The sequence below is a fragment of the Trachemys scripta genome, chromosome 2 (genome assembly GCF_013100865.1).
Source record: "Trachemys scripta elegans isolate TJP31775 chromosome 2, CAS_Tse_1.0, whole genome shotgun sequence".
Taxonomy (NCBI): domain Eukaryota; kingdom Metazoa; phylum Chordata; order Testudines; family Emydidae; genus Trachemys; species Trachemys scripta.
Genome location: NC_048299.1, coordinates 164728810 through 164743495, shown reverse-complemented (window position 1 = coordinate 164743495; position 14686 = coordinate 164728810). Strand labels below are relative to the sequence as shown.

The 14686-nt window shown below is 40.8% G+C and overlaps 1 protein-coding gene across 2 annotated transcripts; it reads right to left on the bottom strand.

The window, feature by feature from the left end:
* Positions 1-423: 423 nt before the first annotated feature.
* On the bottom strand, positions 424-13443 carry LOC117873143 (serpin B10-like). Of its 2 annotated transcripts, none has more exons than XM_034762210.1 (8): positions 13307-13443; positions 12252-12428; positions 10672-10758; positions 9196-9333; positions 7908-8025; positions 7158-7300; positions 4165-4332; positions 424-2875 (listed from the first exon to the last, which is right to left on the bottom strand). In XM_034762210.1, exons 2-8 carry the CDS (start codon positions 12417-12419, stop codon positions 2471-2473), a joined length of 1227 nt encoding a protein of 408 aa, XP_034618101.1. In that variant the 5' UTR covers positions 12420-12428; positions 13307-13443; the 3' UTR covers positions 424-2470. The 2 variants fall into 2 exon arrangements, with proteins under 2 accessions (XP_034618101.1, XP_034618102.1); XM_034762211.1 differs by having other exon boundaries at positions 425-2875; positions 10714-10758.
* Positions 13444-14686: the final 1243 nt, after the last annotated feature.

Genomic DNA, 14686 nt, shown 5'->3' with positions numbered 1-14686 from the left:
TTTATATATATGTGTATTTGGGTACATATAGAGAAATACTTACTTTTTTTCTTTGTATTAGTGAGCTAGTTATGTTCAGTGAAGTTTGCACACACTGCCTTCTTTGCTGGTTTGAGTTGTTCTGTTAGGGTTAAATTTCATACATGCTGCTCCTGGCAAATTCATAGAAGCAAGTTACTAAGGCCCTGTCTAGACTGGGAAAAGGAGATGTGTTTACTAAATGTATTAGCTAACATTTTAAATAATTTTGATTTTAAACACCATTTTGCAGCCTAATGCAGACAAAGAAAATGGTATTTTTAAAAATCTCAGCTGAGCGTAATCAGTGCTTAATTTGTGCCAGATTTTTCCAGGGCTGAGCCCCGGCACCTCTAGGCTTGGCAGTTCACAGCTCCAGCACCTCTGGGCTTGCTAAATCTGTTATGTATGTAAAAAAAAAAAAAAATTGTTGAGCCCTGGCACCTCTTTTATTACAAATTAAGCACTGGGCATAATCAACCCTAGTTAAATGACGATCATTTTGGAATGGTAACAATGAAAACATACTGTAAATATTAAGAGTGCTTAGACTATCATAGCATAACAAAACAGTATTGACAACTCCCCTGCTCCGCAAACCCCCCACTATCTATAATCAACTAAATCACCAATTTGAATTATAGAAACATAATCATGGTGTTTTTTTATTGCTTTAAGTGCAAGTCACACACTAGAGTTATGGAGTAAAATATCAGCTAAAAGCACATTGGAATTTGGGTAAATAACAGGAATATCTTTGCTAAACTGCATTCTTGAAATGAAAGTCTATTTTTTCTACTTTATTAGTGATACAGGTATCTAGGAATGGGTGCAAATTACAACCAGTAATTACATTAACAACACATGACTGTTGTTTGAATGCTGCAGGTTTTAGATTATAATGCTCATGGACATATAGACAGACAGGAGGTATGCTGGTGAAAGTTTTCATATCAGTTGTGCCCATCAGAATTGTTAGACAATCTAATTTACAAATATTTTAAAAAAGTCAGGCACAGGAACAAACATTAGTATGAGCAACATGACACACCTGCATAGCCCTCTAGAAACAGCAGCAGGTCATGAAATGGACAAAGATGACAAGTTCACTGGCTGGGGAGGCTAGGCCAGTTCACTGACTCTGTGCCAACATTGTCAGAGAGCATTGGCAGAATGTTTAGTGCCTCATCCAGAGTCCTTCCTCTAACATCAGTAAAAACTGAATTGGGCCCTTAGGGAGGTAAAGGATGGTCTTAGTAAATATAAATGTTTAGTTTAAAGAGCCTCTAGGGAGCACTGAATTTCACATGCTTTTGCCTTAGATTTTATGAAATTACAATAATTTCCAAAATGTTAATTTTCAAAGTGAAAATTTAAACTAAAGATATGTAATGTTTTTGTACACTTCCAAGTTTATTACACGTCAGACAATAAAATCTCTAACAAACTCGTTACGGTCTATGTGATAACACTTTAGTCAGCCAAATCACACTCCTAATGAAATCAATGGGTGGAGGATTTGGCCTAATGTTGATTTTCCTATGCTTCTATGAGCAGTGTTGTTACTGATTGAAGAACTCTTTTAGCACTTATGAATGTACAATGTATGTCCAGCAGACTGACTTCTAAATGATCAAGCATCTGTCATTTAGACAGAATGGCATAGTTCCAAATAGAATGCTGTGGTCATTATGTGATGAGGTTAAATTTCTATTTTAACACTCTGAAAGAACAAAAGAAAATATATTTTGGGTGGGAAAAACTTCATAAATAAACTCAAGGCAAATATTATGAAATTCAGAATTAATGCTGAATCGCTGTCATTAACTGGCATTGTTATGCCTGGGATTTGCAAACAGAACTTTAATGTGTTTTCTGTTATCCTTTGTATACAGACCTGCAATACGTGCGAAGAAGAGACTTAATTATTAAGCACTTGACTGTGACTGGGTCTAATGTGTCCATGGGCGACAGTAGCAGAGATTAAGAGCTCCCTCGTCCCCCAAATCATTCTGCATGACTGCTTTAGACCTGCCCCCATCTTGTCTGCAGGCATGGTGTTGCGGTCATGGCATGAACGCTGAGATGTATTCTCCTGTCCTGTGAACAAATGAGTGGAGAGGGACAGAGGCTACAGAGCCATGACTCTGGACCCCATAACACTAGCCAGGAGAGCAGGCTCAGTGCAGTGGGTAGTATGCTGCACTCTGTAAGGGGCTGCAGTAGATTACTGTCTGCTCAGTACAGCAGAGGAGCACAGGAGAAAATGTGCCTCAGTGTGTGTCTCTGAGGCACAATTACTTCTGAGGCTACTCCTGACGGAGGCAGCTTATGCTCAGGGCTCTAACTAAAAGCAAGAACTAGACCTAAGCTTTGAATTTCAGGTTTCAATTTGTATTTCCTATTGCACGGTGAACAAATGATGTTATTTGGTAGCAGAGAGTAATACATTCTAGGGGGAGCAGAATCTGCCAAAGAAGAGGATGCTGTTGGTTTTATTGTGTCTGATAAAGAAGAGGAAAGGGTGATCTGCCTTAAATCTTACGTGATTTAAAGATGATCTCACTACTACAACGACTGCACTGGCAGCTGCAGCCTCAGTGCCCTCTTCATTGACCTCAACAAAGGATTTGTGAAAAACTTGTGACAAAAACAGATCATTATGCTCAGACATCCCTTTGAAGTCAGCTTGGCTCTGACTGAAGGCATCTTTCATCCCCATACTGCTCAAAGTGGACTTGAGGTTATAGCTCTCTTCCAGCTTGATCCTGGGCAGAAACAACTCCACTTCAGTTGTCTTCATCATTTCTGGGCTGGTCCACTTCGATAACTTCTCATAGGTCAATTCCCTCTCTAGCTGTAGTGAGTTAAGAAAGAAAGGGAATTAGACAATTAAAGAGCAAAAATGAAATCATGAGTAAATGAAAAAAACTCATCATAAAGGCACGAAACACATACTTTGCTACCACCCCGGCTATTGCCATCATTATAGGATGTGCTACATGCAAATAGGGTTTGATCCTGCAAGGTGCTAAGTGATGTATGCTCCCATTTATCTAAATGGGAGGTGACCTTGAATGCAGGATTGGGTCCATAGAGGAGTTCCTTGTTTTTTCTATTTAAACATACATGGGAATGTTCCCCTCTTATGCACATATAGAGCTCCTGTTAATGTTAATAGAACAGCTACATGTGCATGCAAGGAAGACTTGTCCCATCACAACTATATATGATTGGTGTGCATGGGGTCTTGCAGACAAGTAAGAGGATATGGTCCTTGCCCTGATGTGCTTGCAAACGGAGCATCTTATTTTTTATGTTGTTGAGCTCTCTTGGTTCCCATTGAGTTGAGGCATTCAGCACCTACTGTGAGGAGCTTAGTCCCTTGCAAGGTGGGTTACTAATTACTTATTTCACTAGATAAAGAGAGCCCAGAAAACAGGGGGAAAGGGAGTACAGCTCTTGGAAGAGCATTAATTGCAAGGGGCCAGAGAGTCAGATTGTGGTCCACTTTGTAGGCAACAGAAACAGGACAAAAGAACTGGCTTCAACAACCAGTTTGGAATTCTTGTTTAGGGGAATCACCACATAATGTATAGCAAGTACTATACTTCCCACTCAATGCAGCTATCCCAACAGAATGCTGAAAATCCTGCATATCATACTAGAGAATCAAGTATTCCCTAAATACATGTATGACTTTATGGAATCCACAAGATTTGCACATGTCGAAACCAATTATCCCCCTGCTACAAGCCGCCTACTTCCTTATGGTTTGTTACTCTCTCATTGCATCGTATCTGAAACTAGGCTGTTAGCTATTCTGGGACACAGACCTGGTTTATTTGTTCTGGAAAATTCCTTGTGCTCTTTTGGGCTTCATCTAGATAATAATACATCATGCCAATGATACCCCTTAACATTGTACCTTAGGTGGTGTCGTCGTCAGAACTGCTAAGTTTCACTTCCCAGTTCTTATCCTGATCACAAAAAGGCACTTGTATGCCATACATTTGTCTACAGCCATATACATTAATGTACAGGATGTTGCTAAACTCATTCTGAACATTATCCCGTAGCTGTCTCACACTGAAGAAACGTTAAATTCCACTTTCGTGGAACAGCAATATGGTATAATGGTTTTACCTGTTCCAGACCAGTAGATTTATCCTCAATGTCATCTGGTAATAGGATGAGCATGCTGAGGTCATTATTAACGTATGGAAGCTCAGCAATTTTGACCTTCATTGTTTCCAAGTAGCATATTGGAAATGTATCTTTTAGAAACATCATCTGCACCGGTTTAGTCTTGGTCTGTGAAATTATATATCTCCATAAGAAAATAAATATTACTTCTTTCTTTGAAACATATGGGTTATCAGTAAATATGTATGACTTGCTTCAGATGAAATAAGAATAAAAGTTTGAATACAGTTTTATGAACCAAAGTTGATTGCATGGTTTAACAGGGTTCCTTTCATGAGACAATATTCATTGTCCTGTTGTTTGTCTCAAAGCATTGTTTTCCATGACCTGGACTCATCTTCCACTGTTCCCCAGTACATGCATAATAACTCTCAGAAGGTGGGACAGAGGAGCCAGAAAATTCTGCAAGGATCACCTCATTGAGTTTCCTGACATTTGTTCCTATTACAGGGAAGACCTTTGAGGAGACAGAGTGGAGGGAGGTGCACAGCTCCCAACACTGAAAATTCTGGGGAACCTCTAAGTACAAGGAGAAAGGTCACTGCATGCAGGGGCTGCTTTGGTATCTTCACCACCATGGCAAAACAGAACAATGCTGCCTTTGGCTGACTCTCTGGTGGCTTAGCAGTAGCAGCTGTAGAGTGGATTCTGTACATATTAATGATGCCTCATGGATAATAAATACAAAAACTCAGTGTTTGTAAAGTTTCATTGATTCAGAAAGGTCACTTCGTTTCCGTTATGGAGCAGTGCTGTGCAAAGGATGTGTGTGTGTGCTATATTTAGCTGCATGAGAGGTAATTTTGGTTTGTAGGAGTTTCATAAAGTCCTTTACAACTTCACTTCCTATGTGTTTGCAACTCCTGAGTTCCATAGACTATCGGTACCTACATAGGGAACAGCAACTGATAATATAGGGCTCTTCAATCTAGCAGATAAAGGTAGAACAAGAACCAATGGCTGAAAGTTGAAGCTAAACAAATTCAGACTAGAAATTAAGGCACAAATATTTAACAGCGAGAGTAATTAACCATGGGAACAACTTCCCAGGGTTGTGCTGGATTCTCCATCACTGGAAATTTAAAAAATCAAGATTGGCTATTTTTCTAAAAGATATGCAGTAGTTCAAGCACAGTTATTGGACTGGAAGCAGGAATTTAGTACAGAGAAGTCCTGTGGCTTGTGTTAGGCAAGAGGTCAGATTAGACTATCACAACGGTGCTTTGTAGCCTTAATCTAAGTCACAATGACTTTAAATGAGTGTTAGGCTCCTAAATCACTTGAAAAATTGGATTTAGGCTCCTAAATCCCGTAGGTGCCTTTGAAAATGTTACTATAGTCTATAGCAGGGGTTCTCAAACTGGGGGTCGGGACCTGTAGTGAGGCCGTGTGGTTCCCCACCTGCCCGGAGAAGGACGAGCCCATCCGGAGGCCGGGGTGGGCGGAGCTAGGGTGCTCTGAGCCCGCCCCTCAGAGGATCAGGCGGTGACCCGGAAGTATAAATGCTTGCCCTCAGAGCTCACTAAAGGCTAGCTGCCGGGGAGGCCAGATGCCTCTAGCCTAGCCCACGACTGGGAAACCCTCGTGGCCCAAGGTGCCCGCCAGGGCTTGCCGGACCTGCCCTGCACGCACGACCAGGAGGAGTTGCCGGACCTGCCCTGTGCTCACTACCCAGAGGAGCTGCCGGGCCTGCTGCTCGCCCACTACCCCGAGGAACCCATGGTGCTGGACCGCCCCGGAGGACACCGCCGTGACTGAGGTACCACAAGAGGGGGAGTCAGAAAGTAGCCCGGGGGCAGCCAACCCTAGTCTGGCTGCAGCACTGCCAGAGCCCATGTCAGTGTGTTGCGGCCAGGATCCCCACGGACACTGCAGCAGGTCTTCTGCCGCTGCTAGGGCCCCGGGCTGGGACGCAGTGGAGTGGAAGGGCCTGCGTCCCCCCTGCCACCCAACCCGTGGGTGGCAGTCTCCCCCTCTCCCAGGCCTTTTGGAGGCTTGGGCCTACTGTTGCTCAGCCCTGCCGGAGGGCCTGAGCTCCTGACTCATTATTGCCCCGCCCTGACCTAGCGCCTGGGCTTGCTACTGTTTATGTTGGTACTGCTATAGCATTATTGCTCAGCCCCTGCCTGAGGGCCTGAGTCATTGTTGCCCCACCCTGACCTAGGGCCCTGGCATAACTGTACTTATTTCTGCCTCCGCAGGGGACGCCAGGAAAGACTCCCGCAGCCGGACTAATTCCCCAAACCTCAGCTGTGTGTAGTGAGCGGTGTGGCTCCCTGCCACCCCAGAGAGGGTTGAGCCCTGGCCAGCCCCTCTGCAGGACCCCTCGGGGGGTCATGAGCAGTCAACCTCCACCCCACATCCCACTTGCCTCCGCTTTATTAGGGGGGGGTCGCATTCAGAGGCTTGCAATGTGAAAGGGGTCACCAGTAAAAAAAAGTTTGAGACCTACTGGTCTATAGAGCTGCACAGCCTTCACATTAACAGGGTATTCACATTTATTCATTTCCAAATCCGTGAATTATAGACTTGCATCTGTCAGTAGGAGTGTTACCACATAATAATCTGTGATTTCTTATAGCTAGAACCGACTTAGTGACGTGTCTTTTGGCATTTTTCATAATGAACCTGGTTTTGAGCATTGCTAAAGTAAAAATTTGCTGGACTTGGCATATATTAGGGTATTCACTAATGTTTCTAATAACATAGGGCCCATCAGTCTCCTCTTGAAGCTAAAACCCATTTTTCAAATCTTTGCTTAAACTATGTAGTAGTTTTACTAACTAAATATTAAAATTGTCACAGTTATTTACGTTAGGCCATGTGTCGAGCTACCAATAGTTTTATGATGGAATATGAACTGTGGGTGAAAGATTTTCATGCTATATGGAGGTTTCTTACTGTTCAACAGCATGAACATTAGTGAAACATACCTTGCTCAATCTGAAGAGATTCTCAGATGTGTTTTCATTCAGAAATCTCTTTTCCCATTTTCCTTTGAAGTAAATGGCATTAACCAGGACCAGTGCGGTGTTGGGATCAACAGAACCTCTAGGCAGCAGGTTCTGGATTTTCCCTTTCAGAAGGAGAAGAATGGTGTTTTTATTCCAGTGCAGTACAGCAAGTGGCTATTTCTAATTTTGCTTTCTCTTTAATTATCCATTGAGAATGTATGTGCCTCAGAACCCCTGATCTCTGAGTGAGTTTCTAAATTCTGCCAAATCAGAATGGTAGCATTTTATACCCATTTCATCCTCCTTTTGCACAGGAGTAAATAACAACACAAGGGGCTAGGCTGTGAAGAATCAGGCTCATGAAAAAGGGAGTCCATGGTCATAAATCCTGCTCCTATAGTTCCAGCAGTGACGGTGGCCCATGAGACCAGAGGCCTTGCAGGAGCTATTGATTCTTTAGAATCAGGAAATCAGGTTCTAAAGGCTGCTCCCTTCTTTCTTTGAAGTCCTTGGGAAGTCAATGGGAGTCTTTCCATTGAATTCAAAATATTCTGAATCAGACACTTGAAGCTGTTCAACTGTCCACCTCTCCATCCTCAATTTCCACATTAGCTCCACTAGTGCCTGACTACAGGAGGAACACATGTAAAAATGCAGCCACCTACCCAAAAGGAATTAGCAACTATAGTGGGAGAAGAGCAAAGCTCGGATTGTTTGTTCTTAGCTTACCCTCAGTTTGGCTTTCAACCCAGGAATTGATTTCTTTTCTGACTTGTTCTGCAGCTTTTCTAAAGTTAACTGCTTGGGGCTCTGCATGGTAATAGTTTTTAACGAATTCTACGTATCCCTGAAAGGTAGGAGAGAAAATTTGCTATTAAAATAAATTCAAAATGGCATCACTTAAAAACATTCAGATTGCTGTACAACGTAACTACTACAATGCTAAAGAGAGTACAATTCAACTTAAGCTAGATAAAATTTAAAAGTAAGATCTATGGTACAGTATATTTAATAATTAGAGCTGATTAAATCTCTATTTCAATTCCACTGGAAATTCCCTTTCATCCCAAATCAGAACAAAAAGTTAAAATTTTGACATTTTCTGTGAAATGATAATTCTGAAAACATTCTTTTAGGAAATATCAAAATGATCTAATCGTAAGGATAACTGGGCACTGTGTGTCTAGTTCTGGAGCCCACAATTCAAGAAGGATGTTGATAAACTGGAGAGGATTCAAAGAAGAGTCATGAGAAGGGTTAAAGGAACAGAAAATGTAGTTGTAGACTCAAGGAGCTCAATCTACTTATCTTAACAAAGAGAAGGTTAAGAGATAACTTGATTACATTCTATAAGTACCTACATAGGGAATAAACAAATAACAGTGAGCTCTTCAGACTAGCAGAGAAAAGTATAACACAATCTAGTAGCTGGAAGTTGAAGCTAGACAGATTCAAACTGGAAATAAGATGTACATTTTTTTTACTGTGAGAGTAATTAACCACTGGAACAATTTACCAAGGTTTATGGTGGATTCTCCATCACCAACAACTTAAAAATCAGGACTGGATGTTTTTCTAAAAGATCTGATCTAGGAATTATTTTGGGGATGTTCTCTGGAGGTCAGACTAAATGATGACTGTGGTACCTTCTGGCCTTAGAATGCATGAAAATTTTCCATTTTAACAAGGTTGAAGTGCTTTGTTTCAGTTGTATATAATATGAACTATAAGTAATAATATAAATGTATACTATCTAATATAAAAGTTAAACAGATAATGTCAAAACAAAGCACTTTGACTTTATTGAAATAAAGAGTTTTGATAATGTTTCATCAGAAATTTAAACAAAATCTATATGTTCCCACAAAACATTTCAGTTTTATCACATCAGCATTTCCCATTGGCAAATTGTTCCTTTGGAAAATTTTCAATCTGCTCTATTAATAACTTGAATCATTGAGTGTCATAAATATCTTTCAAAACTTTCTCTTCAGCTTTGTAAAAGTATTCAACTTACACTATGGAATTGGAAGGTCTGTTCCTCATACAGTCTGTTGGCAGTTTTAAGCAAATAAGAAGTTTGGGGTTTGTTGATTAAAGAGATTAATGCCTGGAACTCAGAATGAATGTCTTCAGCTTTGCAGTCCTCAGATTCCTTTAAAAAAGACACAGTGAACTTGGAAATCACATTTTCTTTATGAAAATTTTGTAACTCCTAAGATTACTACACTCGACAGAAATTACTGGGGGGTAGGGCGCGGCAGATTTCTCTGTTTTTTCTGTTTATTAACTCTGTATTTGACTGAATTGTCTGTAATCAGATTGTTTCCACTGGATAGTGAGCAGGTCAGTGTCTCCCTTGTTGCAAAGACTTTTACAAACATTATCAGGTGAGTACTTAGAGCTACAGCTTAGGTGGGACTTAAAGTTTGAGCTCCACTCCTGCGCAATGGAGACTGTGATATTCAACACAGGGTCATACAACTCTGGTGGAAATCACATCTCTGATGGAGCACACCTCTGTTGGGGATGAGGGATAGCTTTCCCTCTGCACTAGAAGCAGCAACGGGGTGCCATTACTGAGGGATTATAAAAGAGGAGCAAGTTAGGGGACTTAGAAGGTGAGAGATAGAAGCCTCTGTTTCTCTTAAAAAGCAGAAGACCTTGTCTAACAAACTGTCCTTAGTTCAGAAGCTATGGATTCCCTGCTGAGAACTACAGCTGGTTCACCTGCAGAAAATGCTGGCACAGAGGCTTTTGAGACCTCTTCAGGAAGAACATCCACCCCTATCCTGACCCACTCCAAAAATGATGAGAGGAAAGGGGCTTGTCCTTAGAGCTGTCGGAAGAACAGAACACTTCAGGCAGCTTCCCCCTCCAGTCTAATGAACCAAGGCAGATTCATCAGAATGCATCTGCTGGGGAAATAAGGGTACTGTCTCTTCCCCCGCCCATCTCGCCACCACCACATGCACCTGGCCATTCTCCTACCTTCCCACAGACACTTTCCAAATCTTCCCTAGACTCAATATATTGTCACATACCCCACTCCCACCTTAACTTCCACATCATGCTTTCCCTCTTTATATTGACACATCATACCCTTCACAATTGCACATATGCCTGTAGGATATGTCTGTAGCTATCCAGTCTCTGAAGTCAGAGTTCAGGTTTTGCATTGGTGTGGGTGTGTGTGGTCCATCTGTACATATGTGAGGTGGAAGGGAGTTCCCTGGGGAGGTGCAGAGTCAGTGGCGTATTACCTTGCTGTTCAGGAGTGTGAATCAAGGTGCCTTTCCTGCCTTTGAAGGTTTGAGTGAGTGGGTTTTGCACTTAAGCAATCTTAATTGGTTATTAACTACAATTTTTCAGGGTGAGGGGAGCAATATAGATGTAGGCTGAAAACAACCAATAGCCTGATCCAAACTAGTGCCGCTGTTGAACTTTCCTATTCCCAGAAAGACAGCGGATTTATTTTTGTTCTAAAGAATACCATCTTCCTTTTCTTTGGCCTCCCACGAGAAGTTCTTGTCACCTGCAAACAGCCTCCGGTTCCTGTAGTTTTCTTAAAATGAAGCACCTGCAAGCCGAGTTTGTAAAAATAGTAAATATATTTGAAGACCGCTATCTAAGACAAATGTGTACACAAATTAATTACTAGCGACCTAATTGTCAAAACCTCCAATTTATTATAATTAGTCAGCAAAGATGGTTGCTACTTAGCATGCTAAGGACACCATATCTATGATTTTCAATGATGATTTGAATGTAACTGAGACCCAGGTCATAACCACACAGTCACATTGCTGGCTTAATAACAGATCATCATTATGAATCAGGTGGAACTTAACTCTGACATATAGTCCGACCATGTGAAATTCATGATGGTTTCAGCCATTTATTATTGTACTCTGTTTATTATTGGGCATCATTGATGTGCTAGATGCTGTACAATATAAAAAGGTTCAGTGCTTCCCCCAAGGGTTTACAAGCTATATTAAAAAGACAATGAAGTTTAGTTGCAGAGTACACGGAATGGCCATATGAAGGTGTAATCACAGAGCCATCAAATAGTAATGATCAGATATATTTATGCTCAAAGCAGAGGTAGTAGCAGCAACAAAACACAATTCAAGGTATGATCCCTGCAAATTACAATGGTTATGCAACTTTATCATTTTTATTAGCAAAATTCAGGCAAATGTAAATAGACTGAAATAGGACTAAACTGAAAAGGTTTCAATTGTGCGTGTAAGTCGACTGTCATGGAAGAGCTATGGACGAACCAAGCCACGTTTTCAGTATTGGCATTTATTTATGTACAGAACGCTGATATTCACATCTTAGAAAAATGTTTACAATAATGTTAAATTGAGTTTTAACGGAAAGCTAAAATGGAAGGTCAGGTTCTAAACTATTGGGGTGGCTCCTATCTGGCAAACCAGCAGCACCACTCTGGGAAGTATAGGAGCAAGTGAGATGCAGGGGCTAGTAAAGGTGTTGAGAAATGATGGGGTCCTCAGTGTGAGTAGGGGACTTTTCCCTCTCAGTGGGTTACCTGTTGGATTCAGAGAACCTCAATCCAAAGAGAATTCTGGAAAACTGAGGTAAATAAAGGAGATCTCTGCCTAGGGAAGTTAAGGAGAAACATGGAGAAGTTACTAGGAGCCACTCAGCTGCCCAGGATCAGTGTGCTCCGACCAAGCCCCCTTTCACCTCAGGAAAGCCCCCAAGCCAATAGGGCCAGGAGCTGCCACCTGGAACTCCTCTTTACAGGGAGTTGCCTCAGTAGTTTAGAACTTGACCTTCTAGTTTAGCTTTCCCTTTGAACAGAACACTGGATCTGGCCCAGAGTACCTGAACAGTGTAGAGTACAGAGAGTTACTGGGAAATTCTGAAATTAGTTAAAATTGCAGTGAATTTGTTATTCCCTATAGTCTACCCAGCATTTCCATTCACCATTCCTTCAAAGACATTGTGTTTAATACTGTAGTATCAGGTTGTTGTAGCGTGTGTAGGAACCATTTGTCATCTCGAGATATATACAGTACATAGTCAAATTTCACAACCTACCTCAGCCATCTGCGTTGCAGTGTTACCTTTTGCCCCCACATAAGTCATGGCCAGAGCAGATGAAATACTCCAAGGGGAAAAGAAAATGTTTTTGCCTTTAAAAGATTCATTCAGCTTTTTGAAAAGGTCAAGAGTAAAGCTACCGTTTGATGCTGAGAGAGAGTCCATTGCTGAAACCTAAGACAAATATATGAAGACAGAGTATAACAGTTTGACTTTACTGGAGTCAAGATTTTTCCTTTGGTCTCCAGCTTGTGTTGTTTTCTCTGTATCATAAACTAACTTTCCTCAGAAACTGGAAAATGTATCGAAGTGACAATGAGTCCAGACTCCCTTAGACTATCTGCCCTATAGTTTCTGCTGTAAATCGATCCCTAGGTACTTGTAAAACACACAAATCATATCATGCACACCCTTTACTTTATATAAAGATTTCAATATGACTTAGGCACCTAACCTGCTTTGATGCTTTTGAAAATACCAGTAGGCACCTTTCTGCATCTTTAGGTGCCTAAATACCTTTGATAATCTGGGCCTCAGTCTTTGCCCTTTTGGGGCTCCATGGCTGTCAACAAAGCATTATGGAGCATCCAAACGCATTCTAAGTCATGGATTCTTTTGTTATGAGAAGACTAACAAGAGGATGACAGAATAAAAATATTTTTCTTCCTCCTCAGGGGAACAACAATTTAGTGCTTGACTCATTAATTTGCTGTGTTGTACCATCTCACAGCAAGAACTACTACCTGAATAGATTTATCCTTACTTATCTAATCTAAGATTTTAAGGAACAGGTTTGTCATCTACTCAAGAAAATTCTTCCTTTGATTCCTTTGCTCCATATCAGTATCTTTTTCTTAAACTCTTTAAGTATATAATACTTGCACTCTGTTTTCTAAGAATTGAAATCTAAATTAAACTTACAATGAAAATGTGCAATCCCTGTTTTACTGCATAACATTTAATTTATCATTTAATCTGCCCTGGCATGGTTTAAGTAGTTAAAAAGAAGTTTCAAAGAAAGTTAATTATGTCTATACGAATATTTACATTACCTCAGATTCCTGTGAGAGAGAAGGAATTACTTGTGTTGTCGGCTGCGTTTTGGGGTCTGTTTGTTAGGCAATAAACACATTTAGAAATATAAAACAGTTGTGCTTCCTTCTGGCCTATATCCTCCACTCTTACTGCCCTATGTATTTCGCCACCTACGTTTACCCCTCCTCCCCACCAGTTTCCAGAACTTTCTGTTGTAAAGTTTGCCCCGATTGTTGACATACACTATATTGGTTTGGCAATAAATATGTTTAGAAATAAAATGAGATTGCAGCTCACTCTCCTTCTAGCCTACATTCTCCATTCCTAGTCACCAATACGTTTCCCCACCTAAACCTACTCTTACTCCTCACCACTTTTCAGAAATTTTTGTTGTAAAGTTTGACCTGATTATTGATCCATTGTATGTGTTTTAAACAGCAATCTTAGAGATTTAGAAGATGAATACAATGATCTTATAAGAGCTGCTATTTTAGGCATAGGATAAGCAAAAATACCACAGAGTGGCCTAATGTAAGAATGTCTGGTGATGTTGTCCGTTGTGACTCTCTTTTTGGTAGTGGTGAGACTTTTGTTTAAAATAAGTGCAGTTAGCGTTTAACTTACACCAAACAACACAAATGTCTGTCTTTCTGCTGGTTGGGTGTTCTGTGTGGCCTGATTCTCCACTGCATTATTTCAGTTTTAAACCAGTGTAACTCTATAGATTTCAATTGAGGCATATCAGTGTAAAACTGGAGAAATGCAGGGGTCAATTAGACTTTGTGACTCCACCATCCTCATTTAAAACCATTAGGAATATAGATACCGCCATGCCACCACCAAATCAGACTAACAGTCTAACTGGCCTGGTATTCGACCTCCAACAGTGACCAATACCAGATGTTTAAGTGGAGGACGTAAGACTCTGAAAATGGGCTTGTCAAAGAATGCATGGAATGAGCGCTAAGATATTCCCATGTTGGAAGTTTCTCTCTAATTCAAGGCAGTTGTGGGTGCTGTGTGTACTGAAGGATGAGGGCTAGTATCCCTTTTTAATTTAAAGGCTGGACTAAAGAACATCTCTGGATGCACAAACTGATCCACGCTCAGTGCAGTGGATGCTAAAATATTGAAACATTTTCTTAAAAACTTCAAAGGCTTTTTTGTTTGTTTCATGCTGAAACCCAGCATGAAAATTAATAGCTCATGTGCAGCCAAGAGTTTCCTCTCTCCAAGATAGTAGAAAAGATATTCTGAAATGCACATGTACCCTCACCTTGCCTTGTTTTTGAAAATCTAAGCTGTATGAAGGAGCGCTTTTCTAGAAAGTGTGTCTGTGTAGACATATACCATAATAGGGACTTCTTTGGGGTTTTAGCACACAGCTTTATCTTGTT